The following is an 18,200-nucleotide window of genomic DNA, read 5'->3' on the forward strand; positions in this document are numbered from 1 at the left end:
AGAGGGAGAAGCAGCATCTGAAGCAGAATATCACAATTCAGGTAACCTCCAGCAACAGACCCACATTTTAGAACGTGCTCTGTGCCGCAGTCCAGAGCCGTTGATGGTCCCTGCTGTCCCCAGGCAGAGCTGGCTCTCCCTGCGCTGTACTGCTAGATGCCCTTGCCCCGTGCTCTCACAGTGCTTCAGCTGCAAGAAATAACATTAAATGTCAAGGCTTAATCCTTTCATCACCCAGATCCACAAAAGGACTTCAGCATCTGAAGATGCAATGGGCATAATGTAAGCACCTTATCCCTGCTCCTAAAAGGTTGTAGATATACATCTCATAACAGTGTTCAAAATTAGCTATTGCACCTATCCAGAGCTGTCACCATCATAGCAAGTATCTCCCATGCTGCTCATTTGCACTTTTCCAGTTGTTGAGCAGGTAGTAGAAAACCTGATTTCAGTATCCACAGCTTGAGTGGCTCTGAGTTTACTCTCCCATTTTTTTAATGGGCATATCCTACTTGCTAACCCAGGGGCCAGGTTGACTCTGCTCCACCACTTTGCAGCAGTGACTGAGGCATGTGTCCAGGCATGCCCTTGAGTCACTCTGGACCTTTTGCATGAAAGAGTCACCAGTATAAATACAGGACTAGCTGTAGGACTTTTCTCTCAGCTGCGCACCATAAGCACCAAACTGGATAGTCACAGGTACCAGCCTACCAAATGTTGTAATCTTCACTGAACTTCAACCTAAGTGCAATAGAATGAGGAAGAGAATAGCCCCATGTGGCCTGTCACAGTCTTCCAGGAGGCAGAAGCAAGAGTTTGAAGTCCTCTGTAAACACTTACTAGAAAAAAGTAGGGTAGGGACAGCATCACCATACATGTTTTAAAAGTTAGACACTTCTGCTCTGAAGAACAGCATCAGCATTTCTCTCCAGAAAAGTTCAAAGTTGTGGCTCCAGTCATACATGGGCACCTACCTCAAGGTTGTGGGACACCTATATCTCAGGGTTCCAGTACATCCCAGTCTCTGGCAAACTTAAATGTTCCTCTGTGGCACCTTGGCTATTGAATATGCTACAGCTTGAAAAAAGTGGAATCCTACTGCCCCCTCACTCAAGTCCCTGCACTGCATCTTCACACTCATGCACTGAAGCAAACAGAGATGAAACATTAAAAAGTGTACTTTTTGCTGGATGATTTCTCCTTGTGAAAATGTCTGCACAACACTAAACTACTACCATTACCTTGATTAAGCAATGAATGCAATTTGTACTTACTGAATGACTCCAATCCCCATTTAATCACCCCATCAAAACCACATCTGACTGAAGGCTTATGGGAAGCAGACTTTATGGAAGTGATGCAGAACAGAGTAGCTACTTTCACACTGTGAGGGCTGTACTGAGGTTTTGACTATATTCTCATTTAAGTGTCTCGCCTGCAAAAGAGTTGGACACAGAACATTACAGTTTTCTTGTTTTAAAGAGTGCTCTTGTTTAAGTGCTGGAAGTAAGTCACACCCTCCCAGGCAAGTTATTCTTCCCAAACTTTCTCTTTAAATACACCTCTAACCCCTGCTCCACCTTTTGTAAGCTTCTGTAATACAGACAAGCCGTTGGGAACTAGTCTTTCCTGGAAACTGAAGTCTATATGCATAAAGTCAGCTCTCCACATCACAACAATGCCATCTCAGATAATGGCTTGCATGAACCCTATTCAGATATTTAACCACTACATCTTAACTAGGCTGTGTTAAACATTTTGACCATTTTTAGCTCTCATTAACTGTGCAACTGGCATATTGAAACCAGTTTTATTAACTTGAAGCATCTTATTTTATTCAACTGATAAGAAATATCATAGGACATTATGCATCTGCCAGTTACAGTCCATTTTAATTGGATCCAAAACCTAAATAATAAATGGGTAAGAAACATGTTAGGTTTCAGTTTAACTAGACAAACCAGAACATCCCATGCACCTGTACTGGAACTGTCAACTGTATAGTACTTCTGGCTTAAAGTTGCCATGGCTTTGCAGAAAGTCATCAAGTAACAAATTAGAACACATCAACAGCCATTTTCCAAAGATTTATTTGAAGTAGCGACAGGTTGCTCATACTGTGCTGGAAAAAGCAGTTTTATTGGATTCAGATACTTAAAAACAGTATTGCAGCACAAGATATTGCTATTTGTAAACTAGACTCCGTTGTAAACTCTAATCCTTCAGGGAGAGTCAGTTTGCAAGATCTAAGACCTATTTCCTAGCATAATAATCTTGCGCTCATGGAAAAACTGCAGAAAGGCACTTGAAAGCTGTTTCTTCCTTTAAGACATGGACTTTTTAAATCTTGCTGGTAAGAAGTTCTCCTACATTAATTATTCATCATCACTTCAGTTTTACTCCAAGTCATCATGATGCTGGGAAGTTTCATTAATAACCTGTTGAAAGAGGCATGTGCATTAAATTTAAGCAGTAACAAAGTTGCAGTGTGGAGTCAGAACAACTAGTAGCTTGAAGTCTGAACAAATGGGTATCAATTGTCATTTATGAGTGAGAAGTTCTGATTGCTTAGTGGTGTGCAGAAACAGTTTTTAAACTAAGTCAATAAAGCTTAAAGGATATCTTTCCCCAATAAATACCTCTATTATACTGTCTCATGTTTTTCCTCTGATGATTTGAGATATATCTTTAAGCTCAGACAATCTAGCAAGTTTTCAATACTGTTTAAAAAAGTATCAGCCACTATTTTTAACCATCATAGGATTTTTGTGATCATTTTCACAGTTGTCTAACTGCTGTGGCTGATATGTTCAGCCACACAGCTCCAATTGCTAGATGCTGCTCTGCTCAATACTAATTATAATATATAGGCTGCACTGTCTGGTATACAAAGTTACAGTATAAGGTAACAGATTGTGACAGAAATAAGGCTAAAGTTACCAACCTGTCCATCTCTAGTTTCCACGGTCTTAATTAGGAGTGTCCTCTTTGAGTGAGTGTCAACCATTGGCTGAGACTCAATGTTGGTTTCTGTAGAAGAAAGTCTATTATTACTAACAGTCTAGATGAAAAGCCTCCTCAAAAAGAAGTGAGGAATAATAGCTTTTAGCATCCATTTTCAGAATCCCAATTTAGTATATCAGGAAGTGTCCTGCTCTTTAAAGAATCAACTAGTCTTCCCTATTTTTTCCCCTAGTCCCCTTCAAGCATCTTGAGCAGGCATGTAAGAAAAAAAACAAAACAAAAAGGGAAAAAGAAAATCACTTGCTGTGTGCTACTATTTACAAACATTTGTGCCTAGGAACAAAGTACCTCCTCCCATCCAAGATTAAATAATATAGTTAAGAATAACATTCATGCACAACTGCATTTATACAAGTTCAAATACCAGAGTAAAAGGAACTATCCAGAACCCTTTTGCTAATGTCAGAACAACTGCCTGAACTGAAGTAACTGAAACTGCTTACCTCTCAGGTTCAGAGAAGCAAAGGTTGGAATAGGCATGTTAATCCTGGAAAAAAAAAAGTAGATGAAGTCAGCCATGGCATGATTTTCTAGCAATTACTATTTAGAGAAGTGAATCTGCATGTGATTTTTACCTGCTCTCTTCTCCCTCCAGCAGTTTTCTGTAGGTGGCAATCTCAATATCAAGAGCCATCTTTACATTCAGCAGGTCCTGGTACTCGCGAAGATGGCGAGCCATTTCTTCCTTCATGTTTTGAATCTCATCCTGCAGACGGCCAATAGTGTCTTGGTAGTTAGCAGCTTCAACAGCAAAATTCTCCTCCATTTCACGCATTTGGCGCTCCAGGGATTCATTCTGCAAGAGAACAACCAAGTAAAGTGCTGCTGCAGTTCAGCCACTCTTCCCCCACTTCAAGGCCCTTGAATATTTACTCAACTTCTTTTTTCTTTTTTCTTGAAATGTTAGTGTCCTTTTTGAAAGCACCCAGAAATGACTCGAAATCATCACCCCTCTAATACTTCCCTTGCAAAGTCAAGATGCTCTGTTTTGTTATCTGATTAGTGTGCTGCATATCAGATGGTGAGGCAACTCCTAAGACATATGCAGTCCTCACATGCAGTACACAAGCATGTAGACAGTCCTCAGTGACTGGATTTGTAGGCATACCATAGTTAAATCTATTTCAAGTCAGCCTTTGAGACAACCAGGCTCTAGCAACAGCAAGATCTGCACCTCCTTTCTACTTGTCCCTCAAGAGTCCCCACCCTGCCCCCACCCATGTGTACAACTTCAACTGTATCTGACAGACAAGCCATAAACACTCCCAGGAAGTGTTACATAAACTGTGAATATTAGCATGGGAATGAACCAATTCTTTATTGTTTGTACCTTAGCTAAGACTATCTCAGCATGTCAATCTGACCAGGGCACAGACCATCAGACCCTGTAACATCCTTTTCAAACAGTATCAATATGCTGCTGGTCTTGCATGACAGATCAGCTCCTCTCACGTCTATGTCAGCACTTGAACTACTGTAAAGTGCTTTAAGCTGCTAAGAGAAATGGCCCCAACTGCTGTCTTTTACTTACGCTTCCTTTAAGAGCATCAACTTCGCAGGTGAGAGACTGAATCTGTCTGCGATATTCATTAGCTTCTTGTTTGGCCTGGCGCAGGGCATCGTTGTTCCTATTAGCAGCTTCAGAGAGATCTGCAAACTTAAAATCCCCAGTTTGGTTAGCATAATACTTCAAAAAACAGCATAACAGACTTGTTTGAGACACTGCATTTGGAGGCAGCTGAAGCCATTACAAGGCAGTCCTAACATCTGAAATGTTTAAACATTACACTTAAAATGCTTTTCTATTCCCATGTTATTGTTAAAGTGGAATTCATAGTTTAACCTTTAACATTGTTTCTCTGTCCTGTATGTTGCCTGTCTTTTCACCATCTTTTCACTTATTCATTCATTCCTTTCCCTAATACCTCATCCCAACAGGTGCTTTTAGCTACAATATGAAAGATTTCAAGTAAGAGTCCATTACTTTAAAGCTGTGCTATGGCATAAACTAATGTTTACAGCTGTGATCTTCCCAGACTAAGTTTAAGGATAACCTTCTTCCATGGCTACATTAGTGCCAGGTACAGGGACAGATACCCAGATACACCGAGTATCACAGCAAAACTGTTGTCTACAGTTATTTTGAGTGCCTGCTGAATCTGAACAAGCCTACAACAGATTTTACTTACTTTGGACTTGTACCACTCTTCAGCTTCCTGAAGATTCTTAGCAGCAACGCTTTCATACTGTTGGCGAACGTCACGCAGGGCAGCAGTAAGATCAGGCTTAGAAACATCCATATCAATTTGGATGTGCTGTTCCTGGAGTTGGGCCTGCAGTTCTCGGATTTCCTTAGAGAGAGGTGGACAGTCAGCATTATCATGAGAATATACAGGATGCAGACAAATCAGCACCCAGGGTGCTGATCACTGAAGAGCTTACTTGCTCACTGGACAGTCAGCACCTGATCAGACATCCATATTCAGCTTACCTCATCATGAAGCTTCTTCAAGAACACAATCTCTTCTTGCAGGGACTCAACTTTGCGCTCAAGATCGAGGCGTGCCAGGGAGGCATTGTCAACATCCTAATCAGAGATAAGGCTGATTAGCAGTCTTACAAAACTGATACAGAGAAATTGTTACAGCAAGTTCAGTAGTGTACAAGCTGATGCTACCTCTAAGCTTCATAGCAAGCTGATTTGAAACCATTTACCTGTGAAAAATCTTTACCTTTTTGCCATTTCCTCCTTTCTACTCCAACCTCAGATCAGTATATGCACCTATACTGTGGTTTTAGGGAATATACAGCATGATATAGATTATTTCTACTTCACTAGGGTATTGCTGGACATGGCCAAGAGTACACAGATCAGGGTGGGTGTAAATCCTACCCAAAGGTAAAATACCTAGTTGGGTCACAAGCTAGTGGCGAGCTCTTAGGTTGACTATATGGAAAGCACTGACTTACACCTTGGAATTTTTCCATTTGCAGACTTCAATTTTTTCCAGTAGGGTTAGAAGCACCACCCATGTGCCCACAAGCCTAACAGTGAGCTTAAGTTCTTGTTTATCTTCTATTGACTCCTTAGCAGTCATCCACAGAGCCCCTTGGGTCCACAGACCACAGCTTGAAACATACTGTTAAAGCTAATGAGGTATGTATATGAACTGCAGCACTTATTACTCTAAGTAGTTTGACATCTCTCGAGAAAGAGGGTATGAACATAAAAATAAATTTAGTTAGTCCTCATCACCTACACCCTCACATTAACTGGCAAAGACTCCACCTTTTGCTGGACTGAGATAGTCTTAATCAACAGCAAAAATTCATTTAAGGCACAAAAGAAGATAAGCCATGAATGTTGCACAGCAGCCGCTTGAATTAGTTCTAAACATAACTTAAGAATAAACATTGATTGGTAACTTGTTATACTTTAAACCTGCAAGTAAAACAATTTGCAAAGGGAAAGAGTGCTCCTTGCCTCTGGTTACATGTACAGCTGCATTCTTATGTTTACATTGTATTCACTTAAGTATCAGGTTATCACAGCTTGCTTTTAAGCCATTTTGGATTTGCCCAAAGCACAAGTGTCCTTAATCAGCAGTTCTTGCTACAGCATCTTTGAAATAGAAACTTTAGACTCCTAGAACACCATTCTGTGGATTACTCCTACTCTGAGCTAAAGCTCTTGCTCCAGACAGGTTCTCCAGTGCCCTTTCTCCAGAAGAACATCCCTTTAATGATGTGTTATTTTATGCCCTTCCTATCAACTCCAGCCATAGCTCATCTTGGCTTTGTTTTTCAATTCAGAGAAAAAAATCCTTAATTTGTTCTTGTCCCCAAGAACTTGAAGATCATTCTGGAATAAAGTTATACAACTATGACCTAACATGTTTACATGACTAGATATCCAAAGAGTTTACAATGCACATTACAGAAACCTGAATATTGAAGACTGATTTTTTTCAGAACAATTCAACAGCTACAGATTTTTTAGCAGGTTAGAATAAATGGAAATCATCTTAAATTGAAGGAACTGTGAATATATGGTGTATATTTATTACATATATTATCATTAAGCTAGTGATACACTGACTTTTCCCTATTTCCTAGATGTATGGAGACCCATGTAAACAAATGGGCTACATATATCCTGAGCAAACAAGATTCAAGTCACGTAGATACATGCAGATAGACTACACATTGATTTTATTTTTCACGAAGTTAGTTTACAAGGTTGAATACGCTTGTTTATTTTAGACAAGCCTCATGTTAGCCAGAAATAAGCCTGTAAGTCTTTTTCATAGGCTCAGGCTCTATTCCTTACTGCCAGAGTAGCTGGCAAGGCTGCAGTAAATAACATTCCTCACTAATTCAGGTGCCTGTTTTGTCCCAAAGGAAAAGTCTCACCAAACCTTTAGGTTTATTTTATTTTTTCTGCCCCTCAGGATGCAAGCAAAACCGCATCTGTCTCTTGTTCAGGAGAAGACTTAAATTAAAATTCAGTTCAACAGTATCTCTAAAGCAGGAAATATTTTGGAAAGATAAGTTCAAATACTTGTTTACTTCATTTTAAGACACTAAACTGTCTAACTGCTCCACCAAGTCAAAGTTACTTTACCATTCTGACATAGCATCAAGCCACCTCCTGAAACATTCTGAATACATGTATACATTATTATATTGCAAGATATAATGTTTTAATAAAAAGCTGTTCCCCTTTTTACAGTGGCAAGCACAAGTTGTTTTAATTTCAGCTTTGCACGAATTTAATTTCGTTTACCAAAAGGACAATACTTGTATTAAATATATTTAGTTTTCAAAACCTGCATGCTTAGTCTACCCTTTTATCGTAAGTTAGATATTACTATTGTTTGAATCAAACACACCAGTTAGGTCATACGTGGATTTAGTATAATGTTTCCACAAAGATTTGCAATTTTTACACATATGCTATACCTTAGAGATTAAACTGATATAGTTTGCCTAGCTTTACCACACATACAGATCTGCTGGGGGCTGAGGTTCTAAGAGGGTAATAAACCTTCTTAAAGCATAGGCATTAACTGGATAAATGTTGTGGGATATGTACAAAACCAAGTTCATTTAACAGCCTTGAGTCTAAGTCTACAAAAAGTTAAATCAGTTTGAAATAGATGTAGTCATGCCTTGAAGTGGAGCAAATAAGTATGCAAAAATCTTTTAAGCCAGCCATAAGTCAAACGATCCTTCAGCTGAATTCACCAAAAAACCCCAACTAATTAGACTAGATTCTCTAAAGCAAATATCAAATGTTTCACCACAGAACTTCGAGTTTACATTGGCTTAGCATTCAAAAAAAAATCAGAAGCTTAAATTAAGGCAATATCTTGAATTCTTCATTTTCAAACTTCTGTTCCCAGAATACTAACAGACTCTAAATTTCCAGACTCTAAATGAAGAGTTGGTGTCTTAGTTTCCATGTGTTATGTCATTAAGACACCTGCTCTCACTTAGAGAATATAAATATACTGTAGTTGAAAGCCTTGCCCAAGAAAATATTGACAATCAAGTGACAACTTCCTGAATGGTGACATCTATTAATGTCTGAACAGCTTTGTGACCAAGTCAGATCTGAGCCCAGCTGTCTGGAGATAAGGGGCAGTCACTTTCAGATGGGAAGAATTCTAGCAATGCTGTTTCACACCAGCAGGTTAGGGAAGAGATCTTGTTTTGAGAAGGCACATTCCTAAGTATCTCCTAGTCCAAACAAGGCTTAAGCCAAGCTGAAAGTGTTTTTGCATAAATAAAAACCTGAGCTTAGGGCTTTTTCAACACTGTTTCAAGAGTTGGTTCAAGTTATCATGTAGCTTTTAGCTGACCTGGATAACATCTTAACTTCCTGCAGAGACTGAACTCCAAAGCAACTGGTTTCCAATGTTAACATCTTTGTTCACATAGGATTAAATTCTACATTCTTAACTGATACCAGGAAGAGAAAAGCTTGACTGCTGTGACCTCACCAAGGGACAAATGGTCTACTTCGTATCAACAGAAAACACCAATACAAGAGTATTCAACTCAAACTTTTCTAGTAGTGCAGTTGTGTTTCATAAAAAGGAAGAGTTCTGTTTTGTATAAGGACCATATACACAACAGACACTTTTCTCTAGAAATGTGCTTACATCATTACACATTTAGTAAGAATGCAGCCCACTGCACCCTCCCCTTGGACACAAAGAGTTCTATTATTTCAATCTGCTGCCACCACATTTGCCATAATGCCTGTATCTGCATTCCACGGTGAATCCCATAGAAACCATTAATACCCTTCAGCCAAGCGAACAGATGGCTCCCTTTCACTTTTATTGGATCAGAAAGTGATTCCACATCGGAGCCCTTTTGTAAAACAGGCTAGACTTGGATAAAGCAAGACAATAGTTTTTGCCCTCCCCCTCAGGCTGCGGCATCAACCTAAAGAAAACAAGGAGCTTGTGCATGAGCGCCGACGGAATTCCTTTGTGCAAGGAGAGCAGACCTCCAAGTCCCGCTCTCCCATCACAGCCGCTACTTCGGGACTTTCGGATACAGTGTTTCAGGAAAAGTAGTTTTTTTTTTAATTCGAGTGCGCTTAAAATACACGCGGAAGCCTTGTTAGGCGACCCAGAGGAGCGCGGGCACTGCGGGACGCGGCTCCCCGGCGGCGGCAGGCGGCCGTGGCGCAGCTCCCGCCGCGGGGGCGCCCGCCGCTGCCGCTAGGCGGCCCCCGCCCGGCCCGGCCCGGCCCGCCCGCCGCCCGGGCGGTGACCAACCTGTCGGAAGGACTGCAGGGTGTTCTCGGCTTCCTCCCGCTGCAGCATCTCCTCCTGCAACCTGCGCGCGGAGAGAGGCGGTGAGGAAGGCGCAGCGCGGCCGCCCCCCGCCCGGGAGCCCCCCGGCCGCTCCGCGTGTCCCCGGGACGCTCGGGGGCTGCGGCACCGCCCCGGCCCGCCCGGGGGCAGCCGGGACCGCGGGGCGAGGCCGCGCCCGCCCTGCTCCGCCGCCCCAGGGGGAGGCCGCCCCCTTCCCCCTCCCCGCCCTGCACACACACTCACTTCTCCCTCAGCCGCATGATGTCGTCGGCGAGGTTGTCCCGCTCCACCTCCACCCGGGCCTTGTCGTTGGTAAGCTGGTCGACCTGCCGGCGCAGCTCCCGCATCTCCTCCTCGTAGAGGTCGCCCAGGCGGGACGTGCCTTTGCCCTTGAGCTGCTCCAGCTCGGCCAGCAGGATCTTGTTCTGCTGCTCCAGGAAGCGCACCTTGTCGATGTAGTTGGCGAAGCGGTCGTTGAGCTCCTGCAGCTCCACCTTCTCGTTGGTGCGGTTCGCCTTGAACTCCGTGTTGATGGCGTCCGCCAGCGAGAAGTCCACCGCGTCGTGGAGCCGCATGGGCGGCATGCTGCTCCGCAGCCGCACCGACGTCGCCTTGGTGGCGTACATGCCGCCGGGCGAGGCGGACACGTAGCGGGCGCTGCTGGGGCGCAGGGCGCTGCCCAGCGAGTAGCGGGTGCTGGAGGTGATGTAGCGGGTGCCGGTGCTGGGGCGGCTGCCCCCGCCGAACATGCGGCGGTACGAGGAGTTCTTGGTGGTGATGCTCATGGCGGCGGCGGCGGCGCGGGCTTTGTAATCCGGGAGCGGAGCAGGGCTGCGCGGCGGCGAGCGGAGAAGAGCGGCGGCCGCCGCCCCGGGCCCTACTTATGGGGCGCCGCGCCTCCTGCCGGGCCTGCCCCGCCCGCCGCCCGCCGCCAATGGCCGCGCCGCCCGCCGCCAGTGGCCGCGCCTCGCCCCGCGGGGAGGGGGCGGGGGGCGCGGGGGTTTCCAGCCGGCCCGGCCCGGCCCGCCGCGGACACAAAGGCCGGGCGAGGCGTGACTCAGGCCCCGGGGGAAGGGGCCGGCCGCGATGCGGCGGCAGCAGGGGGCTGAGGGCCGCCGCGGAGGGGAAAAAGTGACGGCCGGCGGGAGAAAGAGGGGCCGGGCGCGGGGGGCGGCCGGGCGCCCCCCCGGCTCTTCCCCTCCCCGCGGACAGCCCGGGGCATCCCTGTCCCGCCGCCGGCTGAGCCTCCCGGGCGGACGGAACTCCCCGCGCCCCGGGTCCCCGCGGCCGGTGGCTGCGGGGCGGCGGCCGTTGAGGCGGGAACAGCCGTTGAGGCGGGGGGGCGCGGGGGGCGGCCTTTGAGGCGGGAACGGCCGTTGGGGCGGGCGGGGCGGCTGCTGAGGCGGGGGGCCCGGGCCGCCTCCGGGGCGCGGCGGGGACCCGGCGCCGGGGCGGCCGCGCTGACCGCGCTCCGCGGCCCTGCGGAGGAGGAGGCGGCCCCGGCACGGCGCTGCGCGCCCGCGAAGGTCCGCGGCTTACCGAAAACGAGCACTGGACTAACGCTTGAGTTTGCTGCGCTCCTTCGCTGACGGAGCGCGGTGTCCTGTAATGAAGGTTGCCAGTTTTAACGTTGCGCCACAGACAAAATACTTCAAATAACACAGGGCGATTATTTTAAAAAACTATCAGTATCATCTGTCTGTCTGTTGAGGAACTTCTTTTTTTTTCTTTCTTTCTTAGCTTTCTGAAAGAGAATGTGCTCAGGGAAAAGTGTTGTTAACTATTCACAAAGGGCTGCCAAGTGTCCAAACTAAACAGGCAGAGAAAGAAAATGCCTGGGTCGTCTTTTGTCATTAGCTGCCTGCTATCACAGCAATCTCGAGTTTCCACCAGTGTGGGTTCTGCATCTGTGTTAAAAACACATTTCCAGGCTCCATGTGTATTCCATTTATCTGGGTGAGCGTTTACATGGGTAAGCAAAGAGGCATAGTTAGGTCTGTCTTTATTTTAACAATGGACTCAGGCAGGAAGTAATTTTTTAGTGTAACCAGTGCATTATTGGAATAGCTGCAATCAAGATCTTGCTCCTGCTCTTGGATGCAATCCTCATAACTAGGATAGTGGCAGGCTTGAATTTAACCAAGGTTCGATTCTGCAAGTGTTATACCCGATAGACGTTGGCATTGATTTCAGCAGGCACAAGAGATCTTAGGAAAGCACCCAGTGAAATGACAATTCATTAGTCATGGTCTGGAAGTGTCCTCTGTGGCTTCAAAGGCCAGACAAAAATCCCAGGGTTTCAAGAGCAATTTTACCGTCAAAATGGGGCTCCTAGTGGTAAAGAAGAATGATGTAGAAAGTATAGGGCAATAGCAATGGCATGAAGTTGGCAGAGAAAAACTTAGGCTACGTAGCAGTAAAAAAACTCCCTAAGATTGATTTCTGTATGAATGTAGAAGTCTTCTAAGGGGAATGACAGAATCCTGATCATTTAGAGACTTTGAGACTTGCCTGGCCAAAGCACAAAAGTGTATATTCTAGGGAACTATCCTGCACTGACATACCAGCTAAGTGATGTCTTACTCTTTGCTGAGAAAAGTGACCAATACAATATAGAGATATCTATAATACATTACTTCAGCATCTATGGAATGCAAAACCACCATTAATTTTTAATTCCTTTTAACTTGCGATCCTGCAGAAGCAAATATGCTCCCTGGAAATTCCGATAAACCTGAAAACAAACACTGGGCACAGAGGAAGGTAATCTTCACATCCCCATTCACAGTAAAGTCAGCCTGCATATGTCAGGTATTGTACCTCATGAGGAAGAATTGATGCCCAAATGTTTTGTTAAGGATTTCTTTCTTTTTTTGGTAGATCGTGCTTTAGTTTGATTCTGAATGGCAACCAGAAGTGCAGGAATGTAGTTTATATCTAAACGTAGGTCCTTGAGGTTTTAATTTGCTTTGTTCACTGAAGCTTAGCCAAGCAAACGAAGCTGACAAGGTTGAGCTACTGAAGTGCTTGCAGCATGAGTCCTGGACTACAGCTCATTTCATTCACTCCTTGAATAGGAGGCCGAGGTCACACAGCATTCCTGGGGCTGACTGTACCACCAGCACAACCTCGCCTCTGCCGGGCTCTCCAGCCCTCTGAGAGCTCTTTATTTAAGCCATCAAGTTTGAGCTATAAGCCTTTGTGAATCCTGGCACAAAAGTACACACTCCTTGTGTGAGCAGGCAAAAAAGTAAAGCAGCACATACCAAACAGCCTCACAGATTAAAGATGCTTTACTTAGGAGTGCTGGTAGTTTTAACATTGTTTTTTTAAAGGTGCACTCTGCCCAATCAACCCTCTGTTTCTCCTAACAGAAGACAATTTATTTATACTCCATAAAATCTCCTTATGGCACATACATGCAACAGTCATCCTTCACTCAGAAACTGCTTTGCCCCTAAAATTCAGGGAGGTGTTTGTTTTAGCAAATAAATTTAACTCCCCTCCCCCATGTTTCAAGTGTAATTTCCATACGTTTATGTCACTTCTGCCATATGTACTCTTGGCCACTTGCCTCATTGCTGTTTCTCACTATGAAATTTTCCTAGAAATGCTATGATACTGTCAATTGCCAGGATTATAATAAACCTGTAAGTGCCTTTTGCTGGTTAGCACTTACACAGATACATAAGTGGAAGAAGTTCTAAATTTCTTGCAAGGCTGTAATAAATGTAACCCACATTTGCATCCCAAACCCCAAAGAGGAACAAGAACTGCTGTCTTCTTGAAATGCAAAAAGATAGCCACAGTACTGGTCAGGAAATACTGTATCTAAGTGTAACCATAAAAATCTTGCAGAGTGTAGTTGCTTTAATTGAAACCACAGTAATCTACCTGATTTTAAGGAAAGTGCTGTAGGATTTTCAAAGACCACGACTGGTCAGGATCCCGACTACTTCTTACATAAAGGACACGCAGCTAATAGCACATCACTAAACACCATGCTGAGGATTATTCACAAACTAGTAAAGGATCATCTGCGCTGTTTCTTGTGATGCCTTCATTTGTAATTCCAGTACTCTGACAGGCCAGCTGTTGTATTGCTCTCACCTGCCTTTCTGTAGAGGCAGATCAGAGCTAAACCACTGGCACACTTAAAAAAAGAAACAGGTATTTTTAATGTGAGCCTTTCAGTTCACACTGCTAATTTGTTTTGGTATTTTCTGCCGTTTCACCAGGGAATTAATGCATTGGTTCACAGCCAAGACTGAAATAAGGAATAACGCTGAATAAGTGTAACAAAAAATATTGGATTGCTGTGTAACTCTCATTAACAGTGGATTATGGGTGTGAACAGGGGGAAGATACAGACACCTAAACTGCTTTGATATCTGTTGTACTAAAATTGGGAAAGTCCTCATGCGACTCAGAATTTTTCGGACTTTCTTGCACAAATATGTGTAGGTCTGAACACATCTCCAGAAATAATGGCATTCATATTTTTTGATTTGCTATTTTATTTAAGCTGTAGGAAACCAGAGTAAGTTAGCCTAAATACTGAATGTGCTTTCCCATTATTACAGACTTCTGCTAAACAGATCTGAATACTTTCATTAATCAGATTTGCGCTCTTTATTAAAGTTTCTGCTTTAAAATATGAAACACTCATTTTTTCCATGACATACAAAATGATCCATAAATATTAAGCATCCAGGGAAAATATCCTACTATGCAAATGCAATCACTTTTGTTGTCAGTACCATAAAGCAACCTTAAATCCTTTTCAGAGAATGGACTGGAATGCATTGGGCTATGGAGGTATTTCTTCACATTTCCCATGGCCCCATGAATACTGAGTAAACTCCAAGCAAAATGGATCCATTTGCACATGAGGATATGAAAGACTCTTAGATTGCTACCCTGAATGTCCTACAGCAAGCTGAATAGGGAATCACCGTAATACGCAGGCACACCAAGTGCTGGAACCTTTTACTTGCATGAGTTCTGTAACTACCAGTGAAAAAGAGCACTTCCTCCTCCAATTGTGGTTTAAAAAGATGAAGCCTTCTATGGTTTTGAAAACAGAACGGTCTTAGGTTCCTGTTTCCAGAAAAAAACAAAAAACAAAAAACAAAACAGGATTCTGGTTGTAAATCAGCAGCAGCAGGTACCTCACTATAACTGGGAGCTAAGCGTGGCTAGGAGTCCCCAAGATGGGATGTGTTCACGGTAGCCTCAATGTAGCATTTTGTACAAGTTAGCTGAGGTTAACTGCCTCAGAGTGCAGGGAAGAGCTGTTTTTTTCTGGACCCAGGGAGTAGTTCTCCCTGCACATTGCCTGAGAGAGCTGCTTTGCGTATCTGAACACCACGAGGCTGCAGAATACCTAAATGCTCAGACGCTTAAGTCTTCCCTTGTGAATAATCCTCTTGACTAACTAAGGACTTAAGAAAGAAGCTGACAAATTCTTTTATGAAATTTATTTTTAAAATTATATTGTCTGGGGCAGTTGCCATTGTTACAACACATATCTAAGTGGTGTGACTAGCTACTGATTTTTTCAAGGAAATGATGAGGTTATATACTCAAAACTAACCAAGTCTCTCTGCAATATTATATTTTAATGTAATTAGAAGTATATGAAACTGCTGGGGCTTTCATCACTAGGGAAGTGTTTTTGAATGTGACTCATGCCACCCAGTTGCATGACTTACATTTGCAAAATTATTATTGCTGTGCATAAAGTTCCCCTCTACTATGGTTTCTAGTTGCCAGAATAAGATGTTTTCTGCATCCATCCGCCCGTTTTACCAAACCAGGTAATCATTTTCAAAGCTAGTAGAACACACTGCCTGAGCCCTATGGTGGTCTCAAACAGTATGCACCATTTTAGCAAAACAGAGGAGAGAAATTGAAGTTTTCCAGCTCTGTCATAGCTATAGCATTAATTTAATCCAGCACCTGAAAAAATGAAAAAAACCCAACCTGTATACTCTATCTGGTTCACTTCATTTAAGAGCAGGAGGACTAACTGTTGAATGTCAACAATATGTTTAGCAATGACTGGGACAGATTTTCCGCACGGACTAGAGGTTTGGCATGCTTTGAGCCTACATGCTCAACCTGGAACTCTTTAAGCAGAACTAATTATCAGAAAGTGCCAAGTACACCAGTCATGAATCGAGACTCCAAATATAGACTAATTTGACATTTCAGCTGTTGGCCTTCCTAGCTGCATGAGGGTTGCATTCTGACAAAGATCAATCAAGTAAAACTCTCAGTTGAAGAGCAAAAAACCAGGAGAAAGGCACAAGGATTTTAAATGTACCTGAGAGTGGTGACGCTGTTAATTTGACCTGATTAACTTTTATAGGCCTGAAAGTCATTTTTACTTAGAATAACCAGATTTTTAGAAGAGATTTATTGGGTAGGAATAAGAAGGTAAGCATTTCGATGGCCATGTAGAGGCATGTATAGAAGAAAACACAGCACAAACTTGAGAAATGAGGCGGTGAAAAGGGTGATAGAAGTGGCAGAGTGAGGAAGATACCAGAATAAATGAACATGGCATAATTGGGGCCATGTTATGGAACTTGTTGAGAGGGAAGAAAAGGTACTGAAAATTAATTCAGTAGTGCAAAGATTTAAATAGTGGAATCACATGGGCGGTGTGGAAAAATAGGGAATGTGACTGTGAATGCTGCATTTTGGTTGAGCTACGGAGTATTGATATGGGAAAAATGGAGGCAAGAGAAGGTATAGGACATAAAGTGTTTTTAGGTGAAAGGGATTTTTCCTAAATTCTAGAGTAAAAAGCAAAATTAGGATTCAATAAGTACTTGGACATGTGTTGAAAATGTATATAGGTACAAGAGCACAGAAGAGAAAGGTTTGAGGAGAAAAGATGAGTTTCATTTTATGCATCTAGAAGTTGAAGAGGAGAAAATACAGGCAAGACAGAGATTATTGACACCCTTACTTAATGGTTCACTCGTGAATACTGATGTAAAACTGAAGGAGCTACAGATTGCTGACAAGAAAAGTGCTTTGTCAGTAGCCCATTCCGTCAGCACACCCTCAGCACACCCTCAGTGCTTACTAGCAGATCTTCTAGACTGAAATTCACTGATCTGATAGAATTAACATCTACTATTTTCCTATGGTGCAAGGCGTGCAAGTGAACTGAGGAAGGAATGGGCAGAAATTCTTTCAGCACTGTTAACATTTCACCCCTGATACTTAACCTTGGAACTTGTCCATTTATATTTAATTTTAACTGTGCATTTTATGTTGGGTGGGTCTCACAATTGGAATAAATGACCATTGTAAATATTTGCATGAAGATGATTTTTCCAGAATACCGTATTATATTTTGGTACACTGCAAGCAATTTTAAGATTTATTTTGAGGACTGTATAATCATTCTTTTCCAAGGAACTATTGCAAGATCATTAAGCCCTTTTAACTTTAATATTCCATAAAGGATTTTAATTCATAGTCAGTATAAGCTTTCGGTTGAATCTTTGCAAAAGATTATATAATATGTGGGTCTTCTCTCTATCCTCTACCTCACTGCTGACCTTGCCATCTTCTGCAATAAAGAACATTGCTCAGTTCCTATCCCTGCAGTAAGCTCTTTGTACAGGTAGAAGTCAATAGCATAGATGAACAAACATTTGTCACTTTACAATGGGAAGCCATCAATATCAATCTGCCTGTGCTTGCTGTTTTAAATTTGATATTGCAAACTTTTTCGAAGATATTGAGTCATCCATACATCCATCCGCTCTATTGGAATAAAGCTACAAGAAATGATTCTAGTATGCCATTAATGAACACTGTCAGTTAGACATCTACTGCCTCTTTTAGGACAATCTTTTTCATAAGCAAACGGCTTAAAGGGCTCCTCTAGCCAAAAACAATTAAATTTGGGGAGTGATTTCATTCTTCTCCCTCCCCCAATTCTATCATTTACACAAAGCATAAATAGTATAATGTTTTCTTTCCATGATATACCAGGAAATGATGATGTTCTTTCTGAGGAAGAGGCAGGACACAGTAGTGGAATTATTAATTACATGCAGCGATTGTTCAGTTCTTCCTTTGAGATGCCCAGGACACGCAGAACAGTACTAGCTGAGGGCCAAGTTTTCTGCAGATTCCTCAGTCCAAGTTCATGTGCCAAACCCTTGGTTCTGATGAATCTCATAAACTGAGTGTACGTTGTGTTAGGCATTCTGGGACTATTTGGCGACTTACAAAAAGGAAGAGGAGGTGGCTCACACACCCCTAAGCTGAGAAGACTGAGTTGCTAAGATGAAGAGCTGCTTATACAGGCCTGCT

The 18,200-nt window shown here is 43.2% G+C and overlaps 1 protein-coding gene across 1 annotated transcript; it reads right to left on the reverse strand.

Annotated features, from left to right (window-relative positions):
• Positions 1-2,072: 2,072 nt before the first annotated feature.
• On the reverse strand, positions 2,073-10,739 carry VIM (vimentin). Its single transcript, XM_064505981.1, has 9 exons — positions 10,101-10,739; positions 9,819-9,879; positions 5,516-5,611; positions 5,214-5,375; positions 4,556-4,681; positions 3,600-3,820; positions 3,468-3,511; positions 2,945-3,030; positions 2,073-2,438 (listed from the first exon to the last, which is right to left on the reverse strand). Exons 1-9 carry the CDS (start codon positions 10,640-10,642, stop codon positions 2,397-2,399), a joined length of 1,380 nt encoding a protein of 459 aa, XP_064362051.1. The 5' UTR covers positions 10,643-10,739; the 3' UTR covers positions 2,073-2,396.
• Positions 10,740-18,200: the final 7,461 nt, after the last annotated feature.

The sequence above is a fragment of the Dromaius novaehollandiae genome, chromosome 2, assembly GCF_036370855.1.
Source record: "Dromaius novaehollandiae isolate bDroNov1 chromosome 2, bDroNov1.hap1, whole genome shotgun sequence".
In the NCBI taxonomy this organism is placed as follows: domain Eukaryota; kingdom Metazoa; phylum Chordata; class Aves; order Casuariiformes; family Dromaiidae; genus Dromaius; species Dromaius novaehollandiae.

Bases quoted from the DNA above. Each gene is read 5' to 3' on its own strand.
- VIM (XM_064505981.1), bottom strand. From the start codon at position 10,642: ATGAGCATCACCACCAAGAACTCCTCGTACCGCCGCATGTTCGGCGGG. The intron at 5,376-5,515 runs GTAAGCTGAATA...CCTCTCTCTAAG, and splicing joins TGAAGAAGCTTCATGATGAG to GAAATCCGAGAACTGCAGGC. The intron at 3,031-3,467 runs GTAAGCAGTTTC...TTTCTTCTACAG, and splicing joins TGCTTCTCTGAACCTGAGAG to AAACCAACATTGAGTCTCAG.